Consider the following 17,099-nt stretch of genomic DNA (forward strand, 5'->3'; position numbering starts at 1 on the left):
AGCGGGAAACTCTGATCAAAGGCCACTATATATAACTGGCAGGTGCCCTAACGATCACCCCTGCAGAGATGTACTTCCAGGCCACAGTCCCCTGGAGACACAGACATATACGGGGATAAGATTAGGGCTAGTGACGAAAACGAGAGGTCAACTCCATGATGATCTCGAAGTTTGAAAAGGAAGGAATGAAGACTGAGACGTCGAATCCACCAGACTCTTCCCTTTTATTTATTTCATGTCCCACACCGCTCCTCATCTATTTTAGCGGAGTGGGGGTCGGCGTCTAGAAGCCCATGATCGTCGAATAAAGGCGCCACTGCCCCTGCAGTGCTAAATGCAGGGGTTATTCTCCATCCAGGCGTCTATTAGGGGGTTTCACTTCCGATCATGGCTATCGTACCATCTCTAGCAGTATGGCTGCCTTAATATAGTCCGGAGGCTAGCAGAGGTGAAAAAGAACCTTGGAACGTCCGGGGGTACGGGGGCAAAGAACGCCCAATGGTCCACATGGCAGATTCCCACATATTTCCACAAACTCTGTTGAGACGATCATGACGACTCGGCAAATAAGACACGGGGGAGGGATGGGCACGCTATGCAGTAACTATATGCTCGGCATACGTTCTGCAGCCGATTTTCCTAAACCTGTTAGCGTGTGTTGGGACACCCCTGGTCTCAACGAGAATTTACGTTGTACGGGGAAACAAGGGCAGATCCCCAAAAACAATGAATTCAGCGAATAATAACCCTTCTTAAGTCCCCTTCAAAGAGAATAGTGGAACTCGGGATTCTCCCGATCGGTGAGATCGAGCCACCTGCAAACACAGTCAGAAGTCTAAACGACAGCGGGGGGGGAAACGCACTCTTGATTCTCCCGTCTCACATATTCCGGGCGGGCAGTAAACAGGATCTTCTTCTTATTCTCCCGACGGTACCACATCCAGATCCCGACCAGCAGGAGGATACACACGCCCCAGCAGACGATAATGGTCACTTCGGCGGGGACGTAGCGGGGTTCGTCTTCGGGGCGGAAGGTTTGTGGGCCTGGAGATGTGTCAGCCATTTTCCGTGCGGTTTATCGCATCTGCACGGAGTCCTCACCAACGATATTGCCAACACAATATCCAATCAGGTACAACGCTGCCACGGTCGTCTTCTTGGTGTATCCGGCAATATTGGACGAAATGAGCGACAACAGTGCCACAAAAGGGGTTGGGCTGGCTTGTGTGAGATAGTAGCCGATCAAGCGACCGACATTATTTGATAGAGGCAGCGCCACAATGAGCACCATCCCCACGATGGCAGAGACCAGCCCACCCAAGCTGGCAAGGATGCGCTGGTCCGTGATATGTCCCACATAGCCATTGAGCAATAGCGCAACGATCTCCACAGCGCCACCGGGGACACCCAGGATCAGACTGTCCTTGCCCTCATAGCCGAATCCTTTAATCTGGAATGGTCAAGTCAGCATGCGTTGGCATCAGAGACAACGATCCTCCAATAGCACGTTATCATTATCATGAACATACCAATTCATTGAAGAAATTCGAGATACCACCATTCGGGATACTGGCAATAATGGCAAAAAAGAAGAACGCCCACGTCATGGGATCCAATAGTGTCTCCTTGACCTGATACATCTTGAAGTGCTTGTTTCCAATGCCCTGTTGGTTAACGCGGACACGTGCAATGGCTAGAACCCGATCTTCTTCGCTCAGCCAGCGCGCGTTGAGTTGACTGTCCGGCACAATCCAGAGGAAGACCAGCCCCAGGCAGACAGTGAGCAGACCGGTGACGAGGAAAACAATCTTCCACGGGTCGATGGCGGACCCGTGCTTCTCGGTGCCGGCGGCGATGCCGTAGGCAACAACTCCGCCGAAGATCTGGCCCACACCATTGAAGCTGAACCAGATGTTGACGCGGCTACCTTGCTCTCGTTTTGTGTACCACTGTGGGCAACGGTGGGAGGTCAGCTGGGTTATAGCTTACAAGCTTGATGCTTTGGACAGGGTAGGGACGATGTTCATACCTGGGAGGTCAAAAGTGCAAAGCCCGGGGTGACGCCTGCTTCAAATACACCAAGCATAAAGCGGATGGCAATGGCGCCGGAATAGTTCTTCACAGCGGCGAAACAGCAGAGAATCACCCCCCAGATCAAGATACAAGCTGCAGAATATTTCCCCAGTGGCAGACGCTGGAGGAGGCGGTTGGTTGGGTATTCCCAAGCGAGATAACCTATCCGCAAGAGCCATGAGATTCAATGCTCTCGGGCCAAAAACCAAACCAAGACAGGAAAAGAAAAAGAATGAAACATACCGAAGTAGAACAAACTCGCGAGCCACTGGTATTGATCTCCCTTGAGATTGAGATCATCTTTAATACCCATGACATTGGCATACGAGAGAGTGGTCTCTATAATTCACACCAAACATCAGTATCGTACTTGCACACAAGCCAGAATAGCAAGGTAATTGAGATCAAATATAAAATCCTTCCGTTGTGTGGCGACAAAAACGAGGAAAGGTATGCACATACTATCCAGATAATTCATTCCATAAACCAAACACATGATGGGCATCATATGCCAATCAATAATACTTAACAAACGGCGGTTTGTAGCTTCATCCAGCTCAATGGTTTCACCCTGAAGAGCAGAAATAGCCTTCATAGCCTCGTCGGCATCGTGCGAATGCTTCTCCATCTTTGGATCCACATATTTAGATTTCTCAACATCAATGCCGTTGTCAATGCCGGAGGACATTCTGGAATCCTTTTCTTCTGAAGCCATGCTTCCGGGGTGGAGGATGGGGAGTACAAGAACAATATAGATCAGCCCCAGTCAACCAAGTCGAGCAATATAAAATGCAATCCCCACGAAGTCAAACAAAGTAACTACGAAAGAGCAAGGAAATAATGTATAAGACGAAAAAGAAAAGACAGCTGGGCGGGCACAGCTAAATAAGTCGAAAAACGAACAACGGTGAGAACTCCGCACGACCGGCAGCTACGGAGTATATACAAGGTAGGCCAACGCTACCCCCAATTGAGGGTTCGGTTAGGCGCATAAAACCGGATAGTTTCACCTCACATGCCCATGGTTATCTTTGGAGTTAGATGGAGCCTCGTCTCCTCCTATCAAGCAACACAGCACGGGCAGCAACGCGGCACCATTCAGTGGGTCTCTCCACGATAAGAGGCCGATCATCTGGGGTTGGCGGCGTTGCAAGGTGTCTTATTGGGCGCTGGAGAGAGGGGGTGAGGGGATGGATCGGCATTGAGGGAGCCTGGGCATTTGCTGGGCATCTGCTGGGCATCAAGTCATTGTGCTGCGAGTTCCAACTTGTCGGTGTGTCGGAATAGCTCGAAGCGGCTCATTGTGGAGTGTGCGAGATGTGGGGGAGATCGGGGGAATTACGTCAAGACTTATATGGGATATGGGGATATCGTAGAATTGAAGATGGATCTGAACCCAAAAGTACAGTGGCCACTCTTATCTTTGCCAATGCAGTTGCCAAGGTGGGAGAAGGCTTTTGATCAGCCTTATAGCCTGACTTCTGCACTCCGAAGCTCCGTGGTATACGGAGTTCACCGGTGTACATCTACACAGCTTCCCGAGGAATCGTTGCAGATCTCACCGAAGATCGAGACGAGCTGAAACCCGCGGCTTACAGAGAGCACCTGCATGGTGGGAACTCTCAAACCCCCGAAACCCACGATCGGATATTCACCGATCTACGAGGTCTTGCTATCCCCTTGCGTCGCAGGCACCTGTGGGACATCCCTTACATAGAGACTCGTGGACTCGTGAACAATGCACGACCCTGATGTCAGAAAACAAGCCGCAAGAAGTTTATCTAGCCACGCCATCAAATATAGAATTTTCATTGTGCATCATCACGCATATACATATAGGAGATTGAGGGATGGGATCGCTCTATTGCCCAGCCACGCGAGCCAGATACGCCTCCCACCCTTGCTGCTGGTACTGCTTAGCGGCCTCGACAGGGTCCGCAGCGGCATAGATGCCGCGGCCAGAGATGATAAAGTCTGCACCGCGCCCCACAGCCGACTGCGGTGTCTGGTACTGCTGTCCGAGCTTGTCGCCCTTGGACGAGAGGTTGACACCCGTGGTGAAAACGACAAAGTCCTCGTCCTGCGCGGGCGCCTCTGTGGACTCGACCTCGCCCAATGACCGGGTCGAGACAAAGCCCAGCACGAAGCTGGGGTACTTGCGGGCGATATCGACGGAGGCGGAGGTGTAGGCGCCTGTTGCAAGAGAGCCCTTGGAGGTCATCTCGGCGAGGATGAGGAGGCCACGCTCGGAGCCATAAGGGAAGTCCGAGGCCTGGGCGGTTTGCGCGAGGGCCTCGACGATGCCCTCACCTGGCAGGATGGAGCAATTGATGATGTGGGCCCATTCGGAGATGCGCAGGGTGCCATTGTGGTATTGCTTTTGGACTGTGTTGCCGATATCGATGAACTTGCGATCTTCGAAGATCAGGAAGTTGTGCTTGGCCGCTAGTGCGTTCAGGCCATCGATTGTTTCTTGGCTGAAGTCGGAGAGGATGTCGATGTGAGTTTTGATCACGGCGATGTAAGGGCCCAGGCCTGGAGATAGGTGTTAGTGGGCTGTTTCATCGGAGGGTGCAGGTCCACGTACGGTCGGCGAGGTCCAGGAGCTCCTTTGTGGTGGTCACGTCGGCGGAGACGGTCACATTGCTCTTCTTTTCTTCAGCGACTTGGAAGAGCTTGCGTGCAAGGGGGTTAGGGTGCGATTGGGCGCGGGCGCCATAGGTCAATTGCGACTTGGACGACATGGCGGGGTTGGTGGGGGTGAAGATGTAGGTAGTTGCGTATATAGCAAGATGTGGGTATACTTCTGAGGGTTGAGCAAGAAGAATGTAAGCTAGATGGCAAATGTCTCAGGAATGAAAAGTTCTCTAGAGGTCCAAGAGCAGAGTAATCGACAAGACAAACTTCGTCGAGTCGACGACCGAAGACCGGGGAACTTTTTCTGCCGAGGACCCGCAGCACCCACTTAATCGGGGCTCATCTTAGTATGTACGAGAGCAGTTGACATTCATTACTGGATATGAGAATGTATCATCAATTGCGGTATAATATTTGAAAGAACGCCTGCGCTTTGAGGGTTGTAAGAGACCAAAATTCTGCCGCTTCAAGCTCCTAGGCCAGCAGACTGCGGCCCACACCGAAAACAGACAATCCCCACAGAGCACCTTGCGAAAGCCAGCAGAAGATTCCCATGTAGCGACCCTGGCCCTGGGGCTTGCCCGAGTACACATAGCCGTACATGAACAGAGTGCGGAAGAAAACCCAGGAGGCGCCCAAAGCAGTGGCGTAGTTGGGGTGCATCAGTCCGGCGACCAGGATGAAGAGCATGGTCTGTGGGGCATTCTCGGAGAAATTGGCGTGCGCACGCTGGGCGCAGTTGAATTGCTCGGCTTTGGGCTATATAATAAGTTCAGTGAATGTCTCTCGCCACTTGACACATACGTAGTACATCGTATGCAACTATCGATTTTGGGAATTTGCCGAGGCCGCCCGTCAAGGCTGGGAAGTAATACGCACGTTTTCCTTGCACTGCTCGATTGAAGCATAGCTGTGGGGGTAGGGCATCTTAGCCTCCTTACGCAGGCTGGTGGTGATAGCGCCATGAATGTAAGCCAGGACTGGGATGGCGCCTAGTGCGACGGCAATGACAGCGCTGGAAAAACCATTAGCCTTGGCACAAGGGTCCGAGGTTGATATAGGAGTAACTGCACGTACCCATAGTTCTCAGGAAGAGTGATTGCGACCATGATGAGAGATTTGAGGATTTGAGATGATGCAAAGTAGTGGATTGTTGATTGTTTTGAATCTGGGGAAGCTCTTTTATATGGACACAATTAAGTATCGGGGAGGACAGGTTCCGAGCTCCCGTCGGTGCAACTAATTTAGCCGTTTCACCAAATTCGGCCGTTTCTCCCGGGGACCAACGCCCATTCTGTTTAAACAGGGGTTGTATTTGAGATGTGGCCTAGTTGGCCTTTCTTAATTACTAAATCATACGTTCTTCGGCCTATCTTTCTTTCACGACCCATAATGCCACCTAGGTCCCAACAACAAACTGATTGAAATTCACAGTGAAGGAAAGAGGTAGAGTAACCAGTCAGTCATATTAAACAAGGATGCTGTCTAGCATTGATCCCACATTGATATGTGCATGGAGAGCAATACGATCCAGTATATGTCAAGGAACGTGCCATAGACCGGATGCCCATTATTCGATGTTGAGTTCATCCTGCCACGCTGGGAGCTATCTTACTCACGCTGCCATACTTAGCTTGCCAAGCAAAGAAGTACAGGAGAGCTCCAAGTGGCTGTCCAACCAGACAAAAGCTGACCCAGAAGATACAGTTTCCGATCACCCTGCCTTGGGGGCCGCGCATATTATCCAATGGCGCGGTGAGAGTCATTAGGGGCAGTTGAAACATCATTCCAAAGAATGCCACACCTGGACATGATTAGTATGTGAGCTGTAATAAGGGTGTAGGAAATTACCAATGAGGTTATGTGTGGGGATTCCCACGAGCATTTCGTGAAGCACGGCAGAGAGTGTGAAAACCACTACACTTGCAGCTAGGGGACTCCATCCACGACCCACAAGGGGGGAGAAGACATGTCTCTTCATGAACAGATAAACAGGGCGATTCCAAGATCGCCAATAGGCACCCAAACTGGAGCTGTTCCACCAGTCGGTATAGAATTCGCGGTCTCCAAAACGCATAACCTCGGCCAAGGCATTCAATAGCGCCTGGAACCCTGCGAAGAACCCGGCAAGCCAAATAATTAGTGAGATAGTGGACAGCTTCATAACCCGTTCCAGGATGGAGGCGATGTCCATGATTGCGATTTTATCAATCGAGTTACGCAATACCGGCGCAGCATATTGCGCGGATAAAAGCCAGATGAACATTGCCAGGACCACGAACTCTGAAAGGCGCTTTGCGACAAACGACCACCGGATAGATGGTGTGCGCGGATAGACAGGTTGGTAAACTAGCGTCGGCGCAAGCCAGAAGTATGCCAGGTTATTGATGGTGATATTCCTCGGATAGGGGCATGAGGAGTATATTTCAGGTAAACCTGGGTCTGCAGAGGGGTTGAGCAGCGCGAGACGGAGATCTCGGTTCGTGAAAGCGTAAGAGCAATTCTTTAGCCACACAATGATCGCATGCAGCTCGCATATTGTCCCAATACCGGGATGGTGGATGTAAAAGTACACCACGAAACTGGTTACCGCAAGGCACAATGTGGCATTCAGGGTGTGCAAAAATGCTGTGTACGGCCACGTTGACTGGAAGACCTTCTGATCATGTTCTTTTTCTTTCTCTGTCTTCTTCTGGCGGCCCACTGTCTGCTTGGCTGCCCTGGCAGCTGATAGCTCAATAATATATGCCACGAGCAAATGACAGGGTACCGAGGCAAATAGTATGGACCCGAGCACGAGATCTTGCTTGCGATAATCATGGCATTTGATACAGATTAGCACACCATACTGTACTGTGTATTAGTGATGAAATTGACAGAGTAACTGGGCAGGTTGGTCACGCACTTTCATAAAGTTCTCAATAATCAATCGTAGGTTCATTGCCACTGTAGGAATATTAGCCACTCTTCCATACATCGTCATTCCCAGGGTGATCCTTACCCAATACCAAAACCATAAGATTTCTGAACCCCAGGAAGTTAGGCATCACTTCAGCCTCGCGACTAAGGCTGGAATGGCGTGCTTCTGAGTGGTATGCAGCTACATGACGATATTTACTGCGTTTCTTTGCTGTTGATATGGATGGCGGGGAGACCTCGACTCCCTCTTGAACGGTTCCATTTGTGGAATTGGGCTGCGATACCTCGCGAGCGCTCGTAATAGCTTCTATGTGAGAAGACATTTTAACGCCCATCCGACCTTGGCGGGAGAATCAAAGTGTCTTGTGTCGAGCTCCGTTCAAACCGGAGCAACGACGGATGACAGTGGGTTGGTGTCGCAACGAACAATCAGGGTCAGAGATAATGACAGTCAAAAGGGTCAGAGAGGAGGAAAGATGCAAAGGACACAAGACAAAAAGGGCCAGAACAGTCTAATGTTCATGGTTTAATACTGGGACACGGCGGGGGAGACATCATAGCGCAAGCTCGCAGATAAAGCCGCACGGCCAATCAGCGTCACAGGTGGTCAAGGGACGGATCCTGCGCCCCAAGAGCTTCAACTCTCTCCGCATCTCATTTTTATTATTTGAGGCTTTGACACTGGTCTGGCCCAGTATTCAGAATCGCTCCAATTGATTTTGATCCTCATGTTGGCAGCCTGACAGCTTTGATCCTTTACAGCTTATCGACTGGTCGCGATGGCCTACTACGAGGAACATGGAGGCGATGGCCCAGGGCGATTTGGAAAGAATTTCGATGGTCCAGTTGGACCTCGCAGACCCCGTATGTCTTTTTTGTTTTGAATGCACTTGATTGCTTCAGCTTCTGTTTGTTCAGAGCCTGACTGATCATCATCTCTCTCAGGTCTTGTCACGGATTATGGCTCTTCGATGGTACAATGGATGCGAACACGGCAACCGCGATACAAAGGAGGACACCGATTGGAGACTGAGCGACCAAGTGCCAGCTTTACCGTCGATGTATGTGTCGACCGAAATTTCTTGCGGACAAAGAGACTGACTCGCGACAGGTTCTTCCCCCGATGGCGCGACCATACTCCGCCGTCGATACAATTCCTGTGCGGCACCTACACCAATCGATCGGAAAATCAAAGAAACCCATTGTTGTAGTACGATGGACTCCTGAAGGAAGGCGGCTGTTGACCGGCGGTCATACGGGAGAGTTTATGCTTTGGAATGGAACAGCGTTCAACTTTGAGACGGTCATGGATGTGCGTTTTCCCACCGTCCACGGATTATGTTCTTGCTAACATGCGCTGGCTGTTTGTTCCAGGCACACTACGATCAAATCCAAGCCGGTGTCACCTCCTTGGCTTGGGCCCATAGCCAGGACTGGCTGGTCTCCGGTGGACAAAGAGGCGACATCAAATACTGGCGACCTAACTTTAACAATGTTGAAACAATTGATGACGCACATCATGATGCAGTTCGTGATTTGGCTTGGGCACCGAGCGATACCAAGTTCCTTTCAGCGTCCGATGACACCACACTCAAGATTTTCGACTTCGCAACCCGAACGGCCGATGCGACATTGACTGGACACAACTGGGATGTCAAGTCCTGCGACTGGCACCCAACCAAGGGCTTGATCGTTTCTGGATCAAAAGACCACCAGGTCAAGTTCTGGGACCCTCGCACTGGCCGCTGCTTGACGACCCTTCATAGCCATAAAAACACTGTCACATCCACCCGATTCTCGCGGGTGAACAACAATCTTCTTGCAACTTCTTCGCGCGACCAGACCGCGAGAGTATTTGATCTACGTATGATGCGCGATATCTGCATTTTGCGAGGCCATGAAAAACCGGTTTCTTCTTTGACATGGCATCCTATTCACAGTAACTTGATCTCGACTGGTGCCGAGGATGGTTCTCTCTATCATTATCTACTGGATGAGCCCAACCTCCCGGCTGGCCAGATTCCTACCGTGGCTCCATACGATAGCCCGGACCCGACCAATACTCCGCCCCAAGTGATCTACCCGGCACACCGAGTGCAATACGCGCACGGTGCTACGATTTGGTCACTAGACTGGCACCCATTGGGCCATATCTTGGCTTCTGGATCTAAAGATAACTTCACTCGATTCTGGTCACGGACTCGACCCGGGGAGACTAGCTACATGAAAGACCGATTCCACATCGGGGAGGAGGCCGCAGAAGCCCAGGGAACGTGGAACCGCGGCTTCGGCCGGAAACAAATGCGTGAAGAAGAGGAGCAAGAAATGCAAGATGAGGCCGACAGCTTGGTCGACCAACGACGACCAGGCGGCCCCGCTCTGCCAGGTATTCAAAGTGCGCCGCCGGCCGGCCCTCAGACCGATGTTCCAGGCTTGCTACCTGGCATTGGCAGCGCCCAGCCTCGCCAGCCAGGACTGGATGGTGCTATGGGTGGGATGGATCCTGGCCGTTTAGCTGCTCTCATGTCTACGCACCCCCCATCACAGTCGAACACCCCCACACCTGGAATGCATGGCTTCCCCATGCCGCAGGGTATGGCCGGAGCCCCTCCGATGAATATGGATCTAGCACAATTGCAGAAACAACTCCAGGGCTTCCCCATGCCGCAGAATCTCAACCTCCAAGCTTTGGCGAATAACCCAGGCTTCCCCGGTGGATTTGGTGGCTTGCCTGGTTTGCATGGTGGTGGTATGCCTGATGGCAATCGGAGACAGTGATGAAAATGGATATTTGATTGAATTGCGCATTACAGGCTTGGCATTGGCGTAAAGGACATAGCATGGCTACATACTTTCACGCGGGGCAACGGCGTTATTTGAGATGATATTCAATCCCAGCTGTATCATATGAAATTCCAGGCGTTTCGAAAGTCTCAACAGCAATTATTATCTCTGGATGTGTAGGTTGATTGGATGTAGCCGCAAATCCATGTTTGTTATATCGATATAGACAAGGGAGTGACTATGTGCGAAATGGTCGAAGGTTGGTCGTGGGTAAGATTATTATTCAAAGCCCACCTTGCATGGGGAAGCTGGTGACAATAAGCACCATCACATTGACACCACCCCATACCATCGGCAGCCAAGTTGACATTCTGAAGTTGCCTGCTTCATACACCGCGCCGAGACTATTCACCTCGAATACGTCAGCTACCCAATCCTTGCGAGGAGGCTAGATTTCAAGTGATATACTTACACAACACCAACTATACTTCCAGCTATAAGTGCTTCCAGGGCTGCAACAAAGCTGTACACCAATGGTACAACCCATATCACCTTCCAGTTACGAAAATGGGTCAATACTGCACACCCAGCGACTGTAAGATGTGTCACGGCATAAAAAACCAATGTCCAGTAGAATGTGAAGCGCCATATGTCCTTTGTGTAGTATAGGTAGTATGATTGCTCGTGATGCGCCGGCAAGGGATCATATAATGACGGGAAAGCAGGTACTTCGTAGTTGATCGGAACTCGGTTGTTGGCCATGGAGAGTAGCTGCACCCGATCAGCTGCAGCAAGAATCAATCATCGAAGCATGGCATATAAATGAGGACAGTCACTTTGGGTTGTAGCTAATGCGTATAACAAAAACAAGCCAAGTCTGGAAGGCTCCAAGGGGATGACGATGCTTGTTTGCACTGTTTGGCGCTACACCCGGACCTCGGTTGATCTGGGGTTCTCCGCGGTTGATCATCTCACTCCCTGAGCGATGTAGAGCTTCTTGTCTGGGATTATCCCTATTCCTCTAGTCTCATCCCCAATGGCCACGGAACGCTCATTGGCTACTCTGTTGCGGTCGCTGCAGGCGACTTCCAGCTTTCAAGATGCCTCTGGGTCGGTGCCCATATCCCCAATCCGATCACTAAGGCCAACGTCAGGCTAACGGCATATCGATTTTAGTCTTCTTCCGACAGCTACCAGCTTTCTGTCAATGCTGGGAAATCCCTTGAATTTGACACTGCTATCTTCACAACTACTCGCTGCGCCTTCGCTTTGGAGTCACCCCGTTGACCTCCAATCGTGTCGCAAGATCCTCAGCATCTTTAATACCGCCGCTATCGCCGTCTTGCAGAATGATAGTCATGAGGAGCCCCGAATACCATACGGACGAAACAGGAAAATTGAGTGCGAGGCGTGGGTTAAGGCGGTCGCTGAGGGTGCCGATGATAAGTCCCCGCGGTGGAGGCACATGCTTTTGCTCGGCGGTATCCTTATGGGATTCGAAGGACAGAACCGACAAGGCTTACCACGGCATATTCGGGTAAAGCTTGAGTCAGCTCTTGCGAGAGCAACGCAATTGGCGCTGGAGGAGCTGGACTCCGAGATCGGCATCGATGGACAATGTATTACTATGGTTTTGAACTATACCTTCGAGCTCTTGTCGGATCTTGAGAGGAGCAAGTTTGATTATGATCGTTTGCTTCCCACGATGATTCAGTCGGCATATTTGTCCTCTGAAGGCCTCGCAGGTGGTTATTTCTTGGGATCCATTGATCAGGATGTTGTTGAGGCCCCCGGAAAGCAGTTCCGCTGGTCATCCAACTCCCCGACATTTGGTATTGTGTCAGCAATAGCTGCTCGTCCGCTTGTTTCAACCCTAGGTCCTTTGTCCCGTCTTATCGCGCATTCCGTGGATAATGTCCGGGATCCGAGGATCGTCGCGCAGACGGTTGATTACCTTGCGGACTTCGTTCGGACACTTATGGTCCAGTGGCGGCAAAATAAGTTGTCTGAGATCGACGTTGCGGAGGAAGCCGAGTTTCTTGATGCAGAGTCCCGGGAAATTACACTTCCTGCACTTTGGAAAACGTTGCGAAATTGCTTGTATTCGGTAGTTATTACCCTTCGGGCCGTCCTGGGGAGAACTATCAATGACCCGGTTCTTGCTGCTGGCAGTAGTAAGTAACAACCAAGTTGCTATGTTTTTTATGTGCTAACCATGCTCCCTCTAGGCGCACCATACCTTTCAATGCAATGCCTTCACATCCTTCGCAACATGTATTTCATTTCTTCTCGAATTGGACAGAATGCCTCCTCGCAGCAGACGTTTGTGCTGCTGGCAGCCATAGATATCCTCTCGCAATATCCCGTTCTTGCCGAGAACTTCCTGCGAAGCATCAAGCCAAGTGAAATTGGGCAAATACCCGCGCATCCAGTCGAAAGATGTTTGGATCTTTTCTTCTTGAATGTGGCAGAGCATTTCCCTCTTGTTCTGTCGTCAGAGACAAACGAAGAACTACTTTTATCTGCGGCTTTTCCGTATCTTGCAGCAGGTGCCAACAGCCTCTTATTGGAAATCTTCGAGGCTGCCCACAGTCTAGTGCTTGTCGTCTTCGCCATCCCCCACAATTCGGATTTGGCTGCCAAACATCTGCCTTTCTATATTGAAACCCTTTTCACTGTGAGTTATACCGTCGCTGATATATGGAAATAGCCTCTAACTATACATAGGTTTTCCCCAATAACCTTTCCGCGCGTCAATTCCGTCTTGCTTTCAAGACTGTCATCCAAATTACAGCACCCCCTTCACCCTTAGCAAATACCCAACCCCTTCTACCCTCTATCTTGCTGGAGGTTGTTCACGACCGTGCTTTGAACGCCTCGTCGACACCACTACCGCCGCAGGGCCCAAATCCGGATATGAGCCAGAGTCCACCTGTCTCCGAACAAGCCGTTCTGACGCTTGCTCTCCTTGATTCCCTCTCATTCCTCCAAGTGAACGACCTAAAAGAATGGCTTCCCCTAGCGGCGCAATTGATTAACACAATCTCCGACCGTCATATGCGACATACTTGTATTGAGCGCTTCTGGGAAGCCCTTGCCGGCGGCGAAATGGACGTTGATCGAGCTCACTGCTGTGTCACTTGGTGGAGCTCTCAAGGTGGACGTGAGCTTGTCCTTTTCGGTTCTGAGCCCACCCCAGGCGACTCAGATGAAAATGGACCTTACATGAGTGGCGCGGTCGGAGGCGTGGCACCGGAAAGTAAGCTATAATGATGCCAGTATGTAATGTAGATAGCTTGAAGGATTGAAGCTCTTACGCCTACGGGTGGGGTACGATATACTATATTCCCAATGGATCGCGCCTAGCGCTATGTTTATTCGCATATCGTAGTGTCTACAAACAAATCTATTTTTGCTATAATCCCCGACATTAAATGCCCGGAATACCCACTGGGGTGGTCTTGCGGTATTCGATATACTCATCGCCAAAGAAGGATATCAAGTAAGCTTCCTCGCCTGTAAATAAACGAATCAATCAGTAAAAAAAATCCGCACACAAGAACCGTAGATAACTTACGCTTGATACGGGATGAGAAGAACCGCCACAGCACCAAGGCATAGCCAACAAAGCAGACGATATTACCTAGGATAAGCTGCGTTCCTAGACCCCACCAGAAGAAGCCAAAGTAGCTTGGATGCCGCAGATACTGATATAAACCAGTCTTGACCAGAACATGGCCCTCCTGATGCCGACTCTGCACATGGTGGTTGAAGTTACTAGCAGCCTGCGCCATTGCAATCGTCCGAATGACCTGTCCGATCAACAGAAGCACAAATCCCCCAACCAGCAATAACGAAACCGAGCTTCCGAAGAACGGTTCCGTCACACTGAGCATCCGCGTAGCAACAGTCTGTCCAGGCCAGAAAATATGCGACACAAGACACTCTACAACGGCAGACCCGTGTGCAACATTGTATGCCCATCCATTTGACGACAGCAGGAACGCGGACACAGTCGCGTACCGTGTGTTGTAACGTGCCGTCACGTAGAACTCCAAGAAGTGGAATAGGCTCAGGGAGGCGATGAAGAAGGGCACGCGCCAGAGTGGGGTCTCGTGTACGGTGCTCAGGAACAGCGTCAAGCTGGCTGTCAGCCCGAAACTGGTTCCGAGGAGCATGGCACGCAGCGAGATCCCCGCCAGTGACATCTTGCCATCTGGGTAGATTGCGGTATCGACGTTAGGAGCATCGCTCGAGGCTTCGGAGGAGGACGAGACGTTGCTGGCGGTGCGGTTGTGCATTGGTTTGAGGGTGTGTATGAAGTTGGAAACGTTTGGGTCTGCGCCAGAGGTTGTTGCGGATACGGACATTGTCAAAAGAAATTAGGGATTGGAAGGTGAGCAAGCCTTTGATCTTGTGAGGTTTCACGACGATGGGCACATTTTCGAGGGATTGGCGAGATTTAAATAGTGGGTGTTGTCAGTGGACGAGTGTCGGTTTCATTGTTTGAGAACAATCTCAAGCGAGTTGTATTGTTTTGCATCGGCGCCTTTGCCCGACATGACACATCCAACCCCCGAGAACCCCACATGGTATTAGCTCGAGGGGCTCTCAGATCTCGGGCTTAAATATGAGGAGACATAGTAGCGTCTGGAGTCCGCTATTTCTTCTTCCTGTTTTCATATGCGACCGCTAGCTCTGTCGTAACCATGTCGCAGCCCACTGAGAGAGAGAAGATGCTCCGCGGGGAGCTCTACCGTGCCTTCACACCAGACTTGATTGCGGCTCGGACGCGCTGTAAATGGGCTTGTAATCGCTTTAATAGCTCGGAGGAGGTCCCTCGTCGGCGTCTGGTTGAGATGTGGAGAGAGTAAGTAGCATGGAGTCCACCGGTTGATTTACTTCGATCTGGCACTACAAGTATATAATTGAGTGCTAAAGCCTCATACAGTATCACCGAGGACAAAACGCCTCTGCCACCAAAATTGGATGACCCTGTTGCCGATGAGGCTCTTTTTGCACAAGAACCCTGGGTTGAAGCTCCGGTGAAAATCGACTACGGGTTCAACGTGAAGCTTGGAGCTGGGGTCTTTGTCAACTTCAACTGTGTCTTCATTGACACCTGTCCGATCACCGTGGGAGCCCGCACTATGTTTGGTCCTAATGTGAACTTGTTCTCTGGGTATCATCCGCTGGATCCCGCCCTGCGAAATGGCCTTGAAGGCCCAGAGAGTGGCAAGCCAATTGTGATCGGAGAGGACTGCTGGCTCGGTGGGAATGTGATTGTTCTTCCAGGCGTCACCATTGGCAAAGGGGCAACAATTGGGGCTGGAAGTGTGGTTACAAAGGTATGCAGTCTTTCATAGACGGCGCTGTATAAGCGTTCCTGACTTTGTTTGTAGGATGTGCCTGCTTTCCATGTGGCAGCTGGGAACCCAGCTCGGATTATCCGCCGGATTGAAACAACAATGACAGAGTAGTTGGCTCTGTCAAGCTTATGGGTATTGGAGCGACATCGCAGTTGCTAGTGATCTGCATGTCTGAAAGCCTGAAGGTCAAAGATACTGCGTGTTACATTAACGCTATGCACGGCTGGTCCAGACCACGATATAGATCATGATAGTCGATGAAACTGCTAGCTGCTCCAACTTGATTTTTTGACGAGATCAAACAGAAGCTCGAGAACGAATGCCAAGAGTCCAGACTCGATGCACAGGGCCGCATAAGGGGCTGTGCATTTGGCCGTTCACTGTACGGAGAGAGCACGAAGTACTTAGACCATTGAGGTAGGCAGTAGCGTTTGCGAGCAACCTGCTAGGTGTTCAGTGTATGATTCTTTTTTTTTTGTTTTGTTCTTTGCAATGGGCAATCAAATGGCACAATAATCAGTCACAGCAAATGGGCGCAACAGAAGCTTGGTAGTGCTTTGTTCAGAATCGCCCTGTCGCTCTCCACCCGAACAACGTCACTGATCCTGGCGCGTCCCCCAAAAAAGCTGTCGACCGCTCTATCTTTTCTGAGACTTTCCTTTACCTCTCCCTCTCTCCCAATCAATCTCTTCTCTTGAATTTTAACCTCCCTTCTTTTCCCACACATTCCTTCTTGTACAGCCTCCGGTTTGCGCGTCATTTCAACGGCCTCGGATCTCCTACGCGCGGAAAATGACATGGCTGAACCCCCGCCAGATAGCTCTTACACCCCACCTCACACACCCTTAATCGAAGAGTCTCCATTCATTAGCGACTTCATGGAGGATCTTGATCCTCAGGCGACCCGGAAACGTCCGCGTCTCGACTCTGGAAGCCGCGTGAGCCCAACCTTGTCTCTGGAAGGAACCTCGCGTACTGCCTCCATCGCACCTGCTTCAGACATGGATCAAACGTCGGATTCTGGCAATCCGGCCAGCAGAGTCACCATCAACACAAAATCTCCTGCCATGACTCCCTCCCTCCTTCCCTCAGACCCTGAGCTTCCAGACAACGACCTGGAGCTTCAACAACACACCGATACCACTCCTAACGTTATTTCCCTTCCCTCCTCACCCTCGACCCCCGAAGCCCAAAAATTGAAGTTGCTGAACCCGAAGATATTGATCAAGATCCGAAAACATCCAACTGGATGCCGCTGGGTCAAGTGGTGCGGGAACAAGACGAACCGGAGATCATTGAGATACAAGATGTGACACC

General features: G+C 50.9%; 10 protein-coding genes across 10 annotated transcripts; 4 read left to right on the top strand and 6 right to left on the bottom strand.

Annotated features, from left to right (window-relative positions):
• Positions 1-763: 763 nt before the first annotated feature.
• Positions 764-2,788, bottom strand: N7457_003182 (allantoate permease family MFS transporter; the record flags this gene model as incomplete). The annotated part of the gene is made up of 7 exons (XM_057174227.1): positions 764-815; positions 864-1,044; positions 1,102-1,450; positions 1,530-1,949; positions 2,030-2,235; positions 2,317-2,412; positions 2,536-2,788. The coding sequence occupies 7 exons, from the start codon at positions 2,786-2,788 to the stop codon at positions 764-766; spliced, it is 1,557 nt and encodes a 518-aa protein (XP_057034378.1).
• A 1,146-nt stretch (positions 2,789-3,934) lies between these two features.
• On the bottom strand, positions 3,935-4,817 carry pyrG (orotidine-5'-phosphate decarboxylase pyrG; the record flags this gene model as incomplete). Its single annotated transcript, XM_057174228.1, has 2 exons — positions 3,935-4,608; positions 4,661-4,817. 2 exons carry the CDS (start codon positions 4,815-4,817, stop codon positions 3,935-3,937), a joined length of 831 nt encoding a protein of 276 aa, XP_057034379.1.
• A 367-nt stretch (positions 4,818-5,184) lies between these two features.
• N7457_003184 (MAPEG family protein) lies at positions 5,185-5,819 on the bottom strand (the record flags this gene model as incomplete). Its single annotated transcript, XM_057174229.1, has 3 exons — positions 5,185-5,469; positions 5,590-5,725; positions 5,788-5,819. The coding sequence occupies 3 exons, from the start codon at positions 5,817-5,819 to the stop codon at positions 5,185-5,187; spliced, it is 453 nt and encodes a 150-aa protein (XP_057034380.1).
• A 477-nt stretch (positions 5,820-6,296) lies between these two features.
• On the bottom strand, positions 6,297-7,964 carry N7457_003185 (putative diacylglycerol O-acyltransferase (DgaT); the record flags this gene model as incomplete). Its single annotated transcript, XM_057174230.1, has 4 exons — positions 6,297-6,514; positions 6,562-7,558; positions 7,616-7,656; positions 7,712-7,964. 4 exons carry the CDS (start codon positions 7,962-7,964, stop codon positions 6,297-6,299), a joined length of 1,509 nt encoding a protein of 502 aa, XP_057034381.1.
• A 444-nt stretch (positions 7,965-8,408) lies between these two features.
• On the top strand, positions 8,409-10,407 carry N7457_003186 (WD40 repeat domain-containing protein; the record flags this gene model as incomplete). The annotated part of the gene is made up of 4 exons (XM_057174231.1): positions 8,409-8,493; positions 8,575-8,690; positions 8,741-8,941; positions 9,004-10,407. 4 exons carry the CDS (start codon positions 8,409-8,411, stop codon positions 10,405-10,407), a joined length of 1,806 nt encoding a protein of 601 aa, XP_057034382.1.
• Positions 10,408-10,696: 289 nt separating this feature from the next.
• On the bottom strand, positions 10,697-11,175 carry N7457_003187 (uncharacterized protein; the record flags this gene model as incomplete). Its single annotated transcript, XM_057174232.1, has 2 exons — positions 10,697-10,817; positions 10,886-11,175. 2 exons carry the CDS (start codon positions 11,173-11,175, stop codon positions 10,697-10,699), a joined length of 411 nt encoding a protein of 136 aa, XP_057034383.1.
• Positions 11,176-11,449: 274 nt separating this feature from the next.
• Positions 11,450-13,683, top strand: pex8 (putative peroxisomal membrane protein Pex17; the record flags this gene model as incomplete). The annotated part of the gene is made up of 4 exons (XM_057174233.1): positions 11,450-11,523; positions 11,590-12,587; positions 12,642-13,090; positions 13,141-13,683. The coding sequence occupies 4 exons, from the start codon at positions 11,450-11,452 to the stop codon at positions 13,681-13,683; spliced, it is 2,064 nt and encodes a 687-aa protein (XP_057034384.1).
• Positions 13,684-13,843: 160 nt separating this feature from the next.
• Positions 13,844-14,783, bottom strand: N7457_003189 (protein-S-isoprenylcysteine carboxyl O-methyltransferase; the record flags this gene model as incomplete). Its single annotated transcript, XM_057174234.1, has 2 exons — positions 13,844-13,929; positions 13,991-14,783. The coding sequence occupies 2 exons, from the start codon at positions 14,781-14,783 to the stop codon at positions 13,844-13,846; spliced, it is 879 nt and encodes a 292-aa protein (XP_057034385.1).
• Positions 14,784-15,122: 339 nt separating this feature from the next.
• Positions 15,123-15,893, top strand: N7457_003190 (sugar O-acetyltransferase; the record flags this gene model as incomplete). Its single annotated transcript, XM_057174235.1, has 3 exons — positions 15,123-15,283; positions 15,365-15,761; positions 15,816-15,893. 3 exons carry the CDS (start codon positions 15,123-15,125, stop codon positions 15,891-15,893), a joined length of 636 nt encoding a protein of 211 aa, XP_057034386.1.
• Positions 15,894-16,579: 686 nt separating this feature from the next.
• On the top strand, positions 16,580-17,095 carry N7457_003191 (uncharacterized protein; the record flags this gene model as incomplete). Its single annotated transcript, XM_057174236.1, has 1 exon — positions 16,580-17,095. The coding sequence occupies one exon, from the start codon at positions 16,580-16,582 to the stop codon at positions 17,093-17,095; it is 516 nt and encodes a 171-aa protein (XP_057034387.1).
• Between the last annotated feature and the right edge of the window lie 4 nt (positions 17,096-17,099).

Source organism: Penicillium paradoxum (assembly GCF_028828445.1).
Source record: "Penicillium paradoxum strain IBT 22861 chromosome Unknown utg000003l_segment0_segment0, whole genome shotgun sequence".
NCBI classification, from domain to species: Eukaryota; Fungi; Ascomycota; class Eurotiomycetes; order Eurotiales; family Aspergillaceae; genus Penicillium; species Penicillium paradoxum.